We start from the raw sequence: 18,113 nt of genomic DNA, 5'->3' as shown, positions 1-18,113 counted from the left end.
TTGCTGAGCGGCCTTTCAGGTTATGTCGATATAGGACTCGTTTTACTGTGGATATAGATACCTTTGTACCTGTTTCCTCCAGCATCTTCACAAGGTCCTTTGCTGTTGTTCTGGGATTGATTTGCACTTTTCACACCAAAGTACGTTCATCTCTAGGAGACAGAACGCGTCTCCTTCCTGAGCGGTATGACTGCTGTATGGTCCCATGGTGTTTTTACTTGCGTACTATTGTTTGTACAGATGAACGTTGTACCTTCAGGCGTTTGGAAATTGCTCCCAAGGAAGAATTAGACTTGTGGAGGTCTACAATTTCTTTTCTGAGGTCTTGGCTGATTTCTTTTGATTTTTCCCATGATGTCAAGCAAAGAGGCACTGGGTTTGAAGATGGGCCTTGAAATAAATCCACAGGTATACCTCCAATTGACTCAAATTATGTCAATTAGCCTATCGGAAGCTTCAAAAGCCATGACATAATTTTCTGGAATTTTCCAAGCTGTTTAAAGGCACAGTCAACTTAGTGTATGTAAACTTCTGACCCACTGGAATTGTGATACAGTGAAATACTCTCTGTAAACAATTGTTGGAAAAATTACTTGTGTCATGCACAAAGTAGATGTCCTAACCAACTTGAAAAACCCACAGTTTGTAAACAAGAAATTTGTGGAGTGTTTGAAAAAAAAACGAGTTTTAATGACTCCAACCTAAGTGTATGTAAACTTCTAACTTCAACTGTATATCAAGAATACTGTAGCAGTGTATACTAACTCGTATTGTCTGTTATCCTTACTATGTGTTCAGAAAAGGATGTCTTTGAGAGAAAGGAGTCCTTTGAATACCAGGACACTCAAGGCCATACAGGTAATTCTCTTTATTCAGCATTTCTTCTGTAGTTACCTCGTGAAGATGGGGCCTTTGTCCCTTAGAATGAATTGTGCTCTTTTACAATCACTCAAGTCCATGGAAAAGACACCCTGACAATACTCCTTTTTAAATCCAATTCTTCCACCCCATCAATTTTAAGGGACCTGGGGGTCAAAGCTGGTCACAAATATCTTGAGGTGTTGATGACGCTGTCTGCTTCCCTGCCCATTCTCTTCACTTAATTCAGACACCATGAATGTTGCACATGATTGATTGTGTCTGTTGTCTAGCTTTTGCTGCCCTGGCAATGCAGGCTTCTTTTTATATAGTTATTGGCTTACTGGTGTGTGTGTCTTCATGCCCATCCTCTCTCAGGCATCATCGCGATAGCCGCACTGCTTGGCCTGGCCATCATCATACTGCTGCTTGTTCTATGTTACTGCTTCATGAAGGGCAGGAAGAAGCAGCCTCAGCGGGTACCCATCAACGGCACCCAGGTCTACACCAAGGAGGACACAGAGCGCCTTGTCTACAACAGCACCACCAAGCCCATCTGACCCCTAACCTTTGACCCAACAGGCCAGCCATTAGTGTTACCTTGCAAAGGTATTCAGACCCCTTTGATTTCTTCATTTATTATTATTTTTTTAATTCTTCAAGCTCTGTCAAGTGTTGCCATTTAGTATTTCAAGCAGATTTAAGTCAAAACTGGAACATTCACTGTCTTCTTTCAGTTCAGAAGGATGACTATCTTTGAGGTGTCTGGGTAGTTTAATACATAATGCCCAGCATAATTATTAACTAGACAATGCTTAAAGATATATTCAATGTCTGATTTGTTATTGTTACCCATCTACTAATCACTGCACTTTTTATTAGGCTTTCGAAAAGCTCCCTGGTCTTTGTAGTTGAATCTGTGCTTACATGGGGGACAGAGTAAGGGTTAGCCATAATTACATGGACAGAGTCTATGTAACTTCTTGTGATTTGTTAAGCCTCATTTTTCTCCTGAACTAATTTAGGCTTTCCTAAACAAAGGGGCTGAATACTTATGCAACGACTATTTTAATTATTGCATTTTTATACGGGAAAAAAAAGCTTTTTTCTTCCACTTTGATATTAGAGTATTTTGTATATATTGTTGACAATTATTGTTTTTATTAAATCTTTGAATCCCATTGTAACACAAAATTTGAAGAAAATCAAAGGGGTCTGAATACTTTTGCAAGGTGCCGTATGTGAACCTTGGAGGGTTTTTGTGTCGGAGTATAGTCTGTTTTATTTTCCACAAATACAGGCTTCTCTGTTTGCTAAGAGCTTTTCCTTGTTGATGTTGTAATGTAGGCCTATGAGATTTTATTGGAGCTTGACACCACTCCGGAAAGATAGTGGCAGAAATTCTTCAAAATGTGACACTTGTGTTTTGCCATTTAAAAAAATAATAATTTGCATTAGCCTTTCAGAATTCAGATGGTTGGTCACTAATTCTGCACTCAGGGTATAATGGTCCAATGATTAAATCAACAAATCTGACTATTATTCATGTAAATTGTTGACATAATGATACCTGCCGCTATTGCTTACTAAATGTTAATTTGTTATTCTTATGTTTTATTGTATTTTAAGCATTTTTTGTTTGTGTTGCTGGAAATATTGTACATGGTTAACACCTTTTGTCTTAACTGTTAGTTAGAGCAAGTTATTTTACTTTTGGAGTTTATCTTCTGATGATGAAAACGGATATTTCAGAAAGAAACAGAAGAGGGGAAACTAAAGCCAGTTTGTGCCTCATGATGGTAGTAACATGAAAAAATATACTCCTTTCAACATTTCCCCTAAAAAATTGCTAACACCTTTTTATATATAGTTTTATCTATTTTACCATTAGGTCTCAAATCCTATATAAAATTATACTAAGGTTACCAGTATGTGTTTTGTTCTGAAGATGAGGCATGCTAGTCTGAATTTGTTGCTTTTTCAGCACATTATGATTAGTATCACATAATGTAACTATACTTTATTTAACCCTTGCTTTTACTGTAATTTCACATTCCATCATCTGAGGTTAAACGGGCAGTGCCCTTTTGTCCATAATAATCTCATCATATAGGGCAGGCTATACCCACACTGTATCTGCAAGCTGTTGGCTAGAGTCCACGAGCCAATTGTGAGAAAAACAGTAGAGTTAAATGCAATGGAAACCCATTTAACTTGTATTTTTTATGTGCATGACTTTTATGTGCATGACATCATCACGCACAGCCTTTTATCTGCAACAAATATATTTGATTGGAATTTAGCTCTGGTGGGAAAATGTGCATATAGTTTTTATGGAGATTTTGTTTTGTTTTTTGCATAAATCTTTCACCAATTGGATGGAAACTTCCGAGGTTGAAATAACTCTGAAATTGTGAAAATGATGATAATGCCCTTTTTGTGTATTAACTGTTTGAAAAATGACTTGTATTTCAGCCTGTTCAGGTGGGATGGATCTTTTGGCCCACATCATGTCACAATGTGATGTGATTTATAATAGACCAATGACTGTTTATCTGGGTAAGGAGGTAGGTTATAGACCACCATCCTATCAGCCAATCAGTGTGTATGTAAATATCTTCGAATTTGTTTCATAAAGCCCACACAATCAGACAGAGTATTTCAAGGGCCAAAGGAGGTGCAGGGAATTAAAGGATAAAAAATATTTTGATTAAATAATCAGTGATTTATTAGACATACAGCGATGATTTGAAAAATACACTTACGAAGACTGCATGAGGGCTTTAACATACAATAAATGTAATCATGAAATTAATACTGTTTCTCCACACTCGCACATTTGGAAAATGTTTGTAATAAACTTAAATAACCTGGAAAACATTCCTGAATCAGAAACGGATCAACTAGTTTTGTGTCATAAGCGGTAATATATGATGGGCTCTTACCTATTTACCCAACCATTACCGGCAGATGTAAACATTGACTTCAATGCACAGCCCCCCCTGAAGGACTAAATCTAGTCAGTTGTAATTTCATCAACTACCAGAGTGAGGTGCACCATTTATACAGTCCCTGCTGACAAAATGTCAATTTTAGGACAGGACATTCTTAGTCATTGTTATGTAGATTAGCTCAGTGGTTACATTTCTCAATAGAAGCAAATCTGACAGGTTAAAGGGAATTATGAGGGGAATACAAAAAAAAGTACATCCCTTTACTACTAGCCACAAGTGAGTTGTTCCTTCAATTGATTCACTCCAGTTATGTCTGCCATTCTTTGTAGGGATCTTTTACAGTATAGGGAGGGACTGGATACCCTCATCAAAAGATCATAAGACTTAGTGATGGTGTGTGAAAGTGTTTTATTAACTTGTCATGTTGCCTGCCTGGGCCCTCAGGAGTAATCCACACAATTGACAGAGGAAAAAAGAGGTTGAACATGCTCTAAAGTGTGTCAGTTTACAATGGGCGGATAAGGACCGAGTTTAGGCCTAAATATTAGCTTGTGTTAATTTGAATAAGGGGATTGGTAGAAACTTGAATTTGTGACATTTTCCAGATGCACATAAACAGTGATGACCTGATGTTAAAAGAACACATTTATTTCAATACAGAAACAATCGGATAATATTCACTCACTATTTGAGGCAAATAACACAAATAAAGACAAATCCTAAATTGGACAATTTGAGACGACAAATTTTACCACTCTCCCGTTTAAGATAGCGTGCTCTGTAAGTAGGCGGTCTTTGACCATTGCTCGCTGTACTTCGCTATGCGTTCTGCTCAGCTGTGTATAATCAGTAGAGGACAACTGGGGATGTGCGGAGTATTTCTGTGTTTGACAATGTGAGTTGATCTATGGAAAACAAGGACTTGGAAAAGTAAAACCAAATTCATAATATAGTCTACTGAAAAACTACAGCTACACTTTCAGAAGTTCACAGGGAGACGACTACACACTCAAACAATTGGTAAGTGTTTTTAATGAACGCTAATAACACTTCTGATCCTGAATAAGAAACAGTTCGACAGAAAGAAAAAAAGTCGGACCTCGAATTTCCCTATGATGAATACAGCATACGAGTGTATGGCCGATACGTCGATTTTAGAGCGAGGTTTTTTTTTGTTGCATGCCCATCAAATTATTCAATCGAAGCCGCAATTATTGTGGTAAATTCCTGCACCTCAAGACCGTCCTTGTATTTCTTCAATTCCATAACTATGCAGACGGGGCCTTCATGACACACATCTGCCAACCTGTTTTGACAGGATGAATGGTGGAAGAGTAGAGTTTTATGCTTTAGGCTATAAAAACCAAACCTGAATAGTCCACTTTACATGAGAATTTCAAATTAAGGCTGCTATCCAGTGTCATGCCAGTCGTCACCCCTCTCTCCAACAGGTAGGTGGACCCTGTGGAACTTCACAAGATTTATGCAAATTCTGAAACGTATGTCTTAAACTCAACTGCCAAGGGTAAGAGTTTCGGAACTGATCAGTTATATTTGTTCTAAACACTTTTTTTTGACTGAATTTTGACCAGCTGTAGAGATCTGTAGGCTTTCAAAAGTCACCTTTACTGGATGGAGACATCTGAGACCAATATAGCGTATCAACTAGATTTATATTTTGCACTTGGATGAGTCTTAAACATTCCTACTATTTTCCTAGTTTATTAGTTGTATTGAAATCACTTCTTCCCAAGTTACTCATTATTGACAATCCTTGACCCAGTGTACCCAATTGCTTCAGCTGATGGGTGTTACAATGGAACAAAGAGGTCCTGACTGCAGGCTGTTTATAATCAAAGGAAATTTCCCAGCAGCAGTTGCACTGGAATTAAACAAAATTAAGGTTAATGAAAAGTCAATTTGACTTGTTTGGGCAAACATTTTTTCTAGAGGCAAGCTGAAGTCTATGCACCTTCGTCAGTGATTGGTCAACAGTAGGGATTCTTCAATCAAGTCTTCGTCATTCAACGAGGTACAACTCGTTTTCATGCACATTTTTCATTGATAAATACTACACCAAACATAAAATTGCATGACTAAGATATCCTTGGCAAAAACTCAAATGTCATTAATTGATGTTAAATTAATTGACTATTTTGAGGAAGTGTACACAGGCTACGGTGTCTCAAAATGGACAAACAGAACTATTGCTCTTTTTTCCCCCCTCGTTTGTAAGCACACTCTTTCGGTTCGCCTAGATGAATTTGGCTAGCCGCCAGCCGAACTGAAGTATGCTGACGCCTTTAGTGGACATTTCTCTTTTGCCAAGATAATCCATCCAGCTGACAGGTGTGGCATATCAATAAGCTGATTTAACAGTATGATCATTACACAGGTGCACCTTGTGCTGGGTACAAAATACCACTCTTAACTGTGCAGTTTTGTCACCACACAATGCCACAGATGTCTCAAGTTTCTAGGGAATGTACAATTGGCATGCTGACTGCAGGAATGTCCACCAGAGCTCTTGACAGAGAATTTAATGTTAGTTTCTCTATCATAAGCTGTCAACAACATTGTTTTAGAGAATTTGGCAGTACGTCCAACCGGCCTCACAACCGCAAACCAGGTGTAATTGTGCCAGGCCTGGATGCACATCCAGCTTCTTCACTTGCGGGATCGTCTGAGACCAGCCACCTGGGCAGCTGATGAAACTGTGGGTTTGCACAACTGAAGAATTTCTGCCAAACTGTCTGAAACAGTCTCAGGGAAGCTCATCTGCGTGCTCGTCATCCTCGGCAGGGTCTTGACCTGCCTGCAGTTCGGCATCCTAACTGACTTCAGTGGACAAATGCTCACCTTCGAAGGCCACTGACGCACTGGAGAAGTGTGCTCTTCACGGATTAATCCCGGTTTCAACTGTACCGGGCATATGTACGACAGCGTGTATGGAGTTGTGTGGGCGAGCGGTTTGCTGATGTGAACTGAGTGCCCCATGGTGGGGGTATGGGGAGGCATAAGGTATGGACAACAAACCCAATTTGCATTTTCTCTATGGCAATTTGAATGCACAGAGATATCGTGACGAGCTCCTGAGACCCATTGTCGTGCCATTTATCCGCCACCATCACCTCATGTTTCAGGATGATAATGCACGGCCCCATGTCGCAAGGATCTGTAATATGAAAATGTCGCAGTTCTTCCATGGCCTGCATGCTCACCAGACATGTCACCCATCGAGCATGGTTGGGATGCTCTGGATCGACGTGTACGACAGCGTGTTCCAGTTCCCGCCAATATCCAGCAACTTCGCACAGCCATTGAAGAGGAGTGGGACAACATTCCACAGGCCACAATCAACAGCCTGATCAACTCTATGCGACAGAGATGTTGCGCTGCATGAAGCAAATGGTGGTCACACCAGATGCTGACTGGTTTTCTGCACCATCCCCCTACTTATTTAAATTTTTTAAAGGGATCTGTATTCTCAGTCATGTGAAGTCCATAGATTAGGGCCTAATGAATTTATTTAAATTGACTGATTTCCTTATTTGAACTGTGTAACTCAGTCAAATCTTTGAAATTGTTTTTATATTTTTGTTCAGTATAGATAAATGATCACTCTATGGAATGGACAACACTCTTCATGGGGGTCCAAGTAGAAAGCACTTAACCTACTTCCATTGAATATCTTCAGTACTGGGCATCAAGGGCAACACTGGGTGAAGTGTCTTCAAATCAAATCAAATCAAATTTATTAGTCACATACACATGGTTAGCAGATGTTAATGCGAGTGTAGCGAAATGCTTGTGCTTCTAGTTCCGACAATGCAGTAATAACAAGTAATCTAACCTAACAATTCCGCAACTACTACCTTATACACGCAAGTGTAAAGGGATAAAGAATATGTACATAAAGATATATGAATGAGTGATGGTACAGACGGCATAGGCAAGGTGCAGTAGATGGTATAGAGTACGGTATATACCTATGAGATGAGTACTGTAGGGTATGTAAACATAAAGTGGCATAGTTTAAAGTGGCTAGTGGTACATGTATTACATAAAGATGGCAAGATGCAGTAGATGATATAGAGTACAGTATATACATATACATAAGAGATGTGTAATGTAGGGTATGTAAACATTATATTAGGTGGCATTGTTTAAAGTGGCTGGTGGTACATTTTTACATAATTTCCATCAATTCCGGTTCTGGTTCTTCTGGGAGGAGATGCACTGTTGTTCCTTGTCGGTGGCACAGACGGGTACGTCTTGTTCTCCACTAGCCTGTTGTACACATGCAGCTTGTTGTATGTACACAGAACACTGGGTTGCTCTAGCTCCCTCTCTGCTTCCTGATAGTCGCACTGATAAGGGCTGAGCTGCAGAGAGAGAGGGTGACTTTCACACGTCTCTCAACTCATGCCCCTTATCTCACTCACAAAATGACTCCAGCATTTACGTCTACAGATATCTTAGTAAACCACCAAGAGTCTTGCACAAGTCTGTTCCTGGGTAAACAAACCTTGCATGTTATTTGGTGGTCAACGGTAGCTTAGTTTAGTGTTGCATGAAAAAGTACAAAGATGCACTTAGCCTTGTCCATGGGTTAATGTTGGATAATAGATTTTGGTCATGTCTGACTCTGGGCTCCAAAGTTACAACAACCACTGTAAGTTTGAGCTAGGATTACGCACAGAGTTAGAGGTCAACGTAGAAGATAAACATTAGCCTGCTTTGAAAGTGGAGTGTGATTTAGGACTGGAGATCTGAGGTCAGAGGGAGTGTTTGTGCCATCATAATGTTGACGGTGCTATAAAACTGCACTTAAATCAGACTCTCTCAGTTTAAGGACTTGCCCTTTAAGTTTGACCAGCAGGCTTCCCCTCGCCTCTCAAAACATGGTAAAGCTCAGACAGAGGTAGGATTGTTAAATGTTTGCCTGCCGACAATACTTAGCACCTCTGACTACCGACACTGTTCAATCGCTTTTGTGTTCAAACAGCAAAGACCTTGAAAGTTGTCAGCCACTCAGCCTTGTTAAAATACTCCAAACCAGAAGGTGGCAGAGGTGGTGTTTGACAATGCATAACCATGAGTATTGCTTAAGGTCTAAATTCAAAACTATTTGTGATAATGTTGCTATTTTGTAGAAAGGCCTTGTTGATACTAGCCAGATGGCCACATCCTGTACTGCCAGAGCCAGCACATAGCCAAATGCTTAGGTAGCTAATGTTAGCATATTCACCAGCTAGCACAACATAGCTAGCTAGCTAAGGACACCTCACTAACTTGGCAGCTGTTTCATGAAAATTAAATCACAATGGATTAGCAATGGATGTCAATACTAGCTACAGTGGTTAGCTAGCTTGGAGGAAGTATTTAGTGTTGTGTGCATTGTCTGTGCACTTAGCTACCATCCCATAGCCTACATTGTATATGAAGTGTGACTGGCTCGTCCATGGTGTGCTGAGATTCAAAAAGAAAAATGTATGGCTCAATGTCGTGGGGGTTTGTGCTCTCTGATTGGCTCAGTCAAGTTGTTGGCCACGACAAGCATAGCGATTCCACAAGTAGAATCGATAGGTTTGTTGCTACTGGGTTGGTACGTAGCAGGTACCACTTTTGTTCTAGCAAGAGAAGGAATGGCCTTCCACTGTGAGATGTAGCTATCGGCAGTCATATTCTTTGTAAGTTTCATGCTGCAGAACATTATGGGGGACCACTTCCCTCTGTGGCATCAGACAGTGAAGCATACAACCATTAAAAAGATTGCGTACCTAAGTCCAGTTCATCACCAGTAAGGTCCTAACTTGCTAATGACGAAGACAGCATTTTCCACTCGTTAGGTATGTTATGGCAAAATGTATGTGTTCTCATCAAACCACAATGCAATTTGGAGCGTATACCCCCCGCTTTCAAGTCAATTCGCAAATGTTTAATGTGGCTGACATGGTAATGTTTTTTGAGGGGGATTCCTAATGTCTTACTCATGTTTAGGAGGAAGTTTGGTCTAAATCAGATGTTAGGTACTATATTTATTGAAAATTATATTAATCTTATTTCAATAGCCCATTTTTAAAGCAATCTATTTCCTTTATTTCTTAGATCGAAATAATATTGCAGGAATGCTATTCTTAACGATCTGAACCTTTTTTCTAGAGCTTTTTGAGGTGGAACGACCCATATGTTAAATGTCTGGGAGAAGTCGAAGGTTACGAAGATGCTATTCTAGAAGGAGCTGGTTTGACTGAAATTGAGTGAGTATGCGTCTGGTTTATTGTGTTCTCCTGTGAATGAAAGGCCGTTGGTCTCTTGTGGGCTGTGTCAAGGACATGGTGCAGGAGAAATGTGGGAAAGAGGGTCATTCTCTGACACTGAGAGAATTGTGAGTGTTTTTTTTCCCCCTCTGTCGGTGTAGGCAGGGGTAAGCGAGAGGTCAAGCAAGATAAACACGGCCCTACCACTGAAATAATAAAGGCTCTGTCTCAGTCAGCTTTTTATTTTTCACTTTCTGAATATAAACATCCTGACAGTGTTCTGTCTGAATGAGGACATCCCCAGAGACTTGTGTAGTATTCCCAGAATCCCTTGAGACTTGTTGGGAAGACAGTTTGGGGAAGAGGGAATGTGATGTAGTCTGACTGTGAGAGAGGTGGAGCAGCCTACAATCTACTGCAGTATTCTCAACCTGCCCCCTCTATTATGCTTTATTATTTTTATTTGACCTTTATTTAACAAGGCAAGTCAGTTAAGAACAAATTCTTATTTTCAATGACGGCCTAGGAACAGTGGGTTAACTGCCTGTTCAGGGGCAGAACGACAGATTTGTACCTTGTCAGCTCGGGGATTTGAACTTGCAACCTTTCGGTTACTAGTCCAACGCTCTAACCACTAGGCTACCCTGTCGCACACAGAAACTGTTAATTTGCCAAGTGAATTGTACCCCACAATGAATTCGAGGAGGGGACTGTGGATCTGTCTCCGTCCATTAGTACGTTCGTACATTAGTCACACGTGATATCTCAGGCAGAACTGGCACGGTTTTGACTAAACTTGGGTGAATGATGCGTCTTGCCATAGAGATCCGGCATTTACAGAATTACACTGATTGGCCCAAGTTGGGAGCTACAGTAGTTAACTGAAATTTGTTAGTCACACGCGATCGCTCAATTGGCCTGGGGGGGGGGGGGGGGGGGGGGGGGCGCTGCATCATTCATGGGGGACAACATGTTTACAGTTGCCTTGTTGCATGTAATAGGGAGCAGGTTCTCTACATGATTGAGCAACTGAGTCACTGAGATATCTTCTAGCCATGGAGGCCAAAATAATGGGGAACTGGGCATTTATATACACGATCCTAAGCCTGATGGGATGTTCATTGCTTAATTAACTCAGGAACCACACCTGTGTGGAATCATCTGCTTTCAATATACTTTATATCCTTCATTTACTCAAGCATTTTCTTTTATTTTGCCAGTTACTTGTATATGGAACAAGGAAATTGCTCTCTGACACAGCAGCCAAAAGTGAAGTAATTTCTCCCTCAGACTCGGCTGTTATTCACATACAGAGGGGGGATTTGCACCTTTCGAGAAAGATTAGCAAAATGTCAAATGCTGAGCTATATTGTATGCAAAAAGATAAGGGGGAAATTATTTTATACTAAGATTTTGTTTAACAAGTGATGTTTTTTTTCTCTCAAAGGTAGGGATCACAGTTATTTGAACCCCTGTTTTCAATACCTCACCTTGCGAGGATAATGGCACTGAGCCTTTTTCTAATGTGGAGGGATTATCTTGGCAAATGATAAATGCTCACTAACAGGGATGTAAACAAGCTTGTGTGAAACTTGAGCGAAATAAGCTTTTTGTGCATATGGAACATTTCTGGCTCTTTTTTTATTTTAGCTCATGAGACATGGCAGCTACACTGCATTTTATATTTTTGTTCAGTATAATATAATTTCCTACTTTTCTAGAGTATACCATATAGCTTAGTAATTGAATTGTTTAGTATAGTTATTTATGCTCATCTTTATTAGGGTTGTTAATAATTTCCAACCCCACTGTATTTCATTGCCTCTGACAGATACCTCCCCCAGGCACTATGGAGTCAGTAAGTGATATGAAATTATTCCCTATGGTTCAAAATCAATATTATTGATGTTATCCTTGGTGCTCAATAGGAAATTCCCAGGTTGGTTAAATGTCACTTCCTTTCTGCTCAGTCTGTGCCCTCTGTCTGTAAACCTCTCTGGAGAGACGTAGAGTGGCATGTCTACCCAGAGGAGATGCCTGGGCTTGTCTTACCCTCCATAGTCTGCCCTCTGTTATTAGTTCAAGGTTTTACTTCCCTCCCAACACTGGGAGCTGTCAGTAGTGAATGATATTCCCCAGATAGTAATCACTCCCCAAGAATGCCAGGCGTTGGGTCTCAAGTACAGGGAAGACAGTGTCGGCTGCTTGTTATGGTTATCCGTTTGTGGTGGGGCATTGGGCACACAGTTAATACAGTGACCTAATTAGAATTTTCATTCTCTCCCTTTCTCCAACTGAGCACAGTCTATTATCTCAGGGCAACATGTGCCTGTCACAACTGTCGACTGTTAGGAAAAAGTTTCCAGTTGGAATTCAAGCTCAGAAACCCTAAGATCACAGGAACAAGGGACATTATCTACTCCGCTGAAAGGGATATTACAGACCAAGTGATCCATTGTAGCGCTCTAACTTAACAACCATCAGATTATTTGTGGTGGCATCTGGGTCCACTTAGAGAACAAGCTCCACATCTCCAGAAGGGAGGTTCAGGTTGCGGCTAACACACTTTTCAGCTGTGGGAACAAATGCTATCCATTTGTGTGTAACGAAGGTTGGCTCCAGCACAAGGGGCCCCCTTCACATGACTGTGTCAGCCTGGCTAGTGTTTTCCTAAGGATTTGAAGGAAGCTGTGCTTCCCACCTTTAGGAAAATAGTGATTTACAGTTTTCATAGCTCAGCAAACCTGAGATGATGGATAATAGAAGTTTAAAACGCAGTAAAACTAGGTTGGGGTGTGATAAATTGCTCTGCTGACCTTGTTCTTGCTAGAAGACCTCTTCATTAATATTACGTTTTTCCATCCAAGTTTGTTTTCTCTGGTTTTTGTACATGGAAAATTTCACGGTAATGAAGTTACGCTGTGAATTTATAGTTTAGGTTGTAGCAAGCCTAACTAGGGTTTTCTAATGATCAATTAGCCTTTTAAAATTATAAACTTGGATTAGCTAACACAACGTGCCTTTTGAACACAGGAGTGATGGTTGCTGATAATGGGCCTCTGTACGCCTGTGGAGATATTCAATAAAAAATCAGCCGTTTCCAGCTACAATAGTCATTTACAACATTAACGATGTCTACACTGTATTTCTGATCAATTTGATGTTATTTTAATGCACATGTGCTTTTCTTTCAAAGACAAGGACATTTCTAAGTGACCTCAAACTTTTGAACGTGTGTGTTTCTTAACTTCTTTGGGACAGGGGGGCAGTATTGAGTAGCTTGGATAAAAAGGTGCCCAGAGTAAACTGCCTGCTACTCAGTCCTAAAAGAGAGAATATGCATATATTTAGTAGATTTGGAAAGAAAACACTCTGAAGTTTCTAAAACTGTTTGAATGATGTCTGTGTGTATAACAGGACTCATATGGCAGGCAAAGACCTGCGAGAAAATACAACCAGGAAGTGCGAAATCTGAGGTTTGTAGATACAGTGGAAATGGGGTCATATTGCACTTCCTATGGCTTCCACTAGATGTCAACAGTCTTTAGAACCTTGTTTGATGCTTCTACTGTGAAGGAGGGGGGGAATGGGAGCTGAATGAGTTAGAGGTCTGCCAGAGTGGCATGAGCTGGTCACGCGCGTTCATGTGTGGGGTAGCTTGCGTTCCATTGCAATTCTACAGACAAAGGAATTCTCCGGTTGGAACATTATTGAAGATTTAGGATAAAAATATCTGAAAGATTGATTCTATACTTCGTTTGACATGTTTCTACGAACTGTAATATGACTTTTCGTCTGAACTTCCGCCTGGACTTGCCCGCGCGTCGTGAGTTTGGATTGTGTACTAAACGCGTGAACAAAAAGGAGGTATTTGGACATAAATTATGGACTTTATCGAACAAATCAAACATTTATTGTGGAACTGGGATTCCTGGGAGTGCATTCTGATGAAGATCATCAAAGGTAAGTGAATATTTATAATGCTATTTCTGACTTTGTTGACTCCAACATGGCGGATATCTGTATGGCTTATTTGGGCTCTGAGCGCTGTATTCAGATTATTGCATGGTGTGCTTTTTCGGTAAAGCTTTTTTGAAATCTGACAGCGGTTGCATTGAGAAGTTTATCTAAAGTACCATGAATAACACTTGTATTTTCATCAACATTTATGATGAGTTTTTCTGTAAATTGATGTGCCTCTTTGCAAAATCACCAGATGTTTTGGAAGCAAAACATTACTGAACATAACGCGAAAATGTAAACAGATTTTTGGATATAAATATGAACTTTATCGAACAAAACATACATGTATTATGTGTCATATGAAGTCGTTGGAGTGTCATCTGATGAAGATCATCAAAGGTTAGTGATTCATTTGATCTCTTTCTGCTTTTTGTTACTCCTCTTTGGCTGGAAAAATGGCTGTGTTTTTCTGTGACTATGTACTGACCTAACATAATCGTTTGTGTTTCGCCGTAAAGCCTTTTTGAAATCTGACACGTTGGCTGTATTCACAACAAGTGTAGCTTTAATTTGGTGTATTGCATGTGTGATTTCATGAAAGTTTTTAATTTTTATAGTAATTTATTTGAATTTGGCACTCTGCATTTTCACTGGATGTTGGCGTCCCACATATCCCAGAGAGAGGTCTACCTTCGAGCAATTATTTTCTTGTCTATCCACGCATTTACCAGGTGAGGGTTCAGAGATTAGTGTAGTCGTGGTTATGCAGCTGGGTTAGCTCTGAGGTCAGAGTTCCAGACCTGTCGGAAGTGGATTTGTTCCGTTGCTCAATGCATTAGGCGCTGCAGGCCCACTTCTCACTGTTAAACAAGTGAATATAATGTGTTGAGCAGGGGACTTGTTTTCTCCCAGCGTTCCTGTGCAACATAGTTGACCAACTCCCGAGGCAGTGGGCTTGGCCTCAGCGAGTCAGCTTGCTCGGGGCAATGGCCACAGATTGCACTCGGAACAATGCACGATACTAATCCCTGCCAAATTCCTGCCTCTCCAATCTAGCTGCGGTGAAATATGTGATTGTTTGAAAGATGGAGGCTTACTAGGAATCACAGGAGACGAGTTCTCAGGCCCAGTCTTTTGTATTCATTTGATTTAAGGAGGGAGAGAAGCAGTGATGTGGGAAACTGGCAGGGTGGCTGGGCCTGGAGGTGACACTCCTCATCAGTAAGACCAAAGTACTTTGGCGTGATGAGTGCCTAACTTAACTGCAGGCCACTGTGTTTGAACTTCCCAACCATAGGAGGTTGGTGGCACCGTAATTGGGGAGAATGAACTCTTGGTAATGGCTGCAGCAAAATGGGTAGAATGGTATCAAACATATGGTTTCCATTTGTTTGATGCCATTCCATTTGCTCCATTCTGGCCATTATTCTCACCTCAACAGCCTCCTATGTAGCCTATGAACAATTATGCCTGAAAAAGGGCTTTAGATGCATTTAAATCCTTGCCCTTACTAATTCAAAGGGTGATTTATGGAAGAGGGTAGGTAGCTATTGGAAATGCTTTTGTGGTTTGGTTACTGTAAGGCTTCAATTTGACTGAATTTCACCATTCCCGTCAACCTTTTCTTCAGGTGGTTGCAGCATTTGGATGTCTCATCCCAGCTAGGACCCTCCAGCTCTGTCTCATGTCACTCCCCCAGACTTCCAGTCACTGGTCTGGTATGAGCTCATGTTGTAATCTCAGGAATATACAAAGCCCTCTGGAGCCCCATACGTCAGAGCTTGTGCCAGCCACTCAAACACAGACTAACCATGCAGTAATCAGTGGAATGTGAGGAATTTCTCTATTAAATGCTGATAAGAATCCAGCTATTTTCCCCCATACCTGTGCAAGCTTAGAGGAGTGGGGAATGAATGTGTTTGTCTAGCATGGTATAGATTGTATAAGCGCACAATACGATGGTGTAACAAGCACATAACTGGGGCAGCTGAGCAATGGGAAAGGTTTACAACTGTGATGAAGCTGGTGATCATCTTCTGGGCGATGCACATACTGTGATCAATACTACGGAATGTAGAATCTAGATTGAGGTGACTGACAACAGGGCATCACAACATTGGCCATACATCAGAGGAACAAAATGTTTTGTTCTGTTGCTGTTTAACAGAGTTGCATTATTATGTGAAATCTTATGTTTCATGTTGATTTTACTACAGTGAGTCCACTTGTGCTGACTTGAGACCTGACTCTGTTCTGTCTTGGCAGGTCCTGAGGCCTGAGTGCCATGCCAGAGGAGTCCCACAGTACTCTCCATAAGGGCCCAATGGGGGAAGGTAAGACCAGACTTTTTAACATCTTATTGACTTTTTTATAGTTAGTCGTACAGTATGTGACATCTCAGATGCACAGACAAACAATGAACACTTGGCAGTCTACAGCTCAACGTCCATTACTAACCTCCTTTGACTTAATGTAATGTTTGTTTGGCGTCCTGGCATTGGAGAGCTAATGTAACATTGATAGAAGGGCATTCTAATCCAAAATTGCAGGTTATTTGCCGTCAGCCAAAGTACTGCATGGGTAGGTGGAAAGGGCTAGAAATCTGCAGAATAAAGGACATCTGAAGGATTGAAAAAGCAGAGCTCAGAGACCCATGAATTCCCTGCCCACAGTCTGTCAGGGCTGACCTGGCAGAGCGGTGCTTTGTGTGATTCCGGAGCTGGACTGCCCCTTCTGCATAGCTCAGACCAAAACAAGGATCAGGATGTGTCTGACTCTAAAACAATGATTATGCTTTGACCAGCATATGTAACTGACCTGCATGGTGGGGGGTGCTTCCTTAAATTCTATGTTATTTCAATTGCTAATAATATTCAGTAAAAGAACTTGCCTGTGTCCACAATGCCCCCCCCCCCCCCCCCCCCCTCTCCACTGAATAGATTTTGGCACTGAGCTTCCACTCTGGCTGAAGAATGCCAATGTGTCATTGGCTCCCTTTTTCCTCCCCACCCGTCCCTTTGCCACCACCACGGCCAAGTGAGGCCAGTGGCTGGGAGGGGGGGACGTGTGCCGCCCTCATGAAGAGTTGTGTCATTCCCTCAGACTGCCTATAGCTCAGACTGCATTCAGACTCCCTTCACAATTGAAGCCTCTAAAACAAATCTCAACTTTTGATTTAGCCTGCTCTCAAATTGTAGTTTAAAAAGACATCTTGCAGCTCATTTGGACTAGTGTGTGAAGTGGCGTTAAAGTAGCATGTTGTCGATTTGTCTCTCTTTGGATGGATAACTGTTAACAGGCAGCTTGGAATGATGTCTCTCTCTTTTGAGGTAATGATTGGACGAAGTGAAGACTCACGAGGAATGTGTGTGTTCAAAGGTAAACAATGAAGTCTGTCATTGTCGCGACGATCCAGCTCAAATTCACCTCTGGGGTCAAAAGAGCCCAAAGGTTTATAACATGACCACTCAGCTGAAAAAAAATCTGGGGGATTGGTTTCAATGGTTACAGCTTTACAATTACTGTACACCTGACATGGCTTGCACGGGACAAACCCTGGGTTCAATACTCTGCTTCTGCTCCAAGATGGCTTTATTTCATTTGATATATCAACTGAAATGTTTTAATATACACAGTCAGGCTGTGGTGGATTAGTACCCCCCCCCCCCCCCCCCCCCCCCAGAGTCATTTAATACATTTTGAATTGACTGTTGGCGGAAGTAAAATGGAGGAAGTAAAACAACATTTTAGCATTGTTTAAGCTTTGTTTAAGCTTTGTTTGGTGTTTTATATGTGGGTTTTAGATCAATTGTTGGTGCATTATTCTCCCATGCAAACTCTGACTTCTTCTAAGCAAACGTCAAACCAAATGGGTATGAGTCAATATCGCCATGCTGTATGAAAGCTAAAGCACCGCTGTGTGAAGCTGCTGATGAAACATCATGTCTGAACCCAGTACCAACACACCTCAGGACCAGGGTGCCAAAGATAAGAGCTACCCCTGACCTACTTAGTAATGAGGACTGGAATTGGAATGTAGCTGTGTTTGCAGAATGTATGGAGCTTTAAAGGGGTA

The 18,113-nt window shown here is 41.1% G+C and overlaps 2 protein-coding genes across 9 annotated transcripts in view; both read left to right on the top strand.

The window, feature by feature from the left end:
* Window positions 1–3,753, top strand: part of LOC129812724 (kunitz-type protease inhibitor 1-like) — an 81,659-nt gene extending 77,906 nt beyond the window's left edge. The window contains exons 15-16 of the mRNA XM_055864551.1: window positions 799–858; window positions 1,237–3,753. Of these exons, the coding sequence (XP_055720526.1) occupies window positions 799–858; window positions 1,237–1,418 (242 nt within the window). The 3' untranslated portion in view covers window positions 1,419–3,753. The remainder of the gene's footprint in view (window positions 1–798; window positions 859–1,236) is intronic.
* Window positions 3,754–4,616: 863 nt separating this feature from the next.
* LOC129812722 (pleckstrin homology domain-containing family G member 3-like) overlaps window positions 4,617–18,113 on the top strand; it is a 44,797-nt gene continuing 31,300 nt past the window's right edge. The window contains exons 1-5 of one of the 8 annotated variants that reach the window (XM_055864543.1): window positions 4,617–4,832; window positions 5,264–5,337; window positions 5,763–5,844; window positions 9,978–10,075; window positions 16,304–16,371. In XM_055864543.1, the coding sequence (XP_055720518.1) occupies window positions 16,323–16,371 (49 nt within the window). In that variant the 5' untranslated portion in view covers window positions 4,617–4,832; window positions 5,264–5,337; window positions 5,763–5,844; window positions 9,978–10,075; window positions 16,304–16,322. The remainder of the gene's footprint in view (window positions 4,833–5,263; window positions 5,338–5,762; window positions 5,845–9,977; window positions 10,076–16,303; window positions 16,372–18,113) is intronic. The other 7 variants (XM_055864542.1, XM_055864545.1, XM_055864544.1 and 4 more) reach the window with 7 other exon arrangements.

The sequence above is a fragment of the Salvelinus fontinalis genome, chromosome 16 (assembly GCF_029448725.1).
Source record: "Salvelinus fontinalis isolate EN_2023a chromosome 16, ASM2944872v1, whole genome shotgun sequence".
In the NCBI taxonomy this organism is placed as follows: domain Eukaryota; kingdom Metazoa; phylum Chordata; class Actinopteri; order Salmoniformes; family Salmonidae; genus Salvelinus; species Salvelinus fontinalis.
This window is presented reverse-complemented; position numbering and strand designations above follow the sequence as displayed.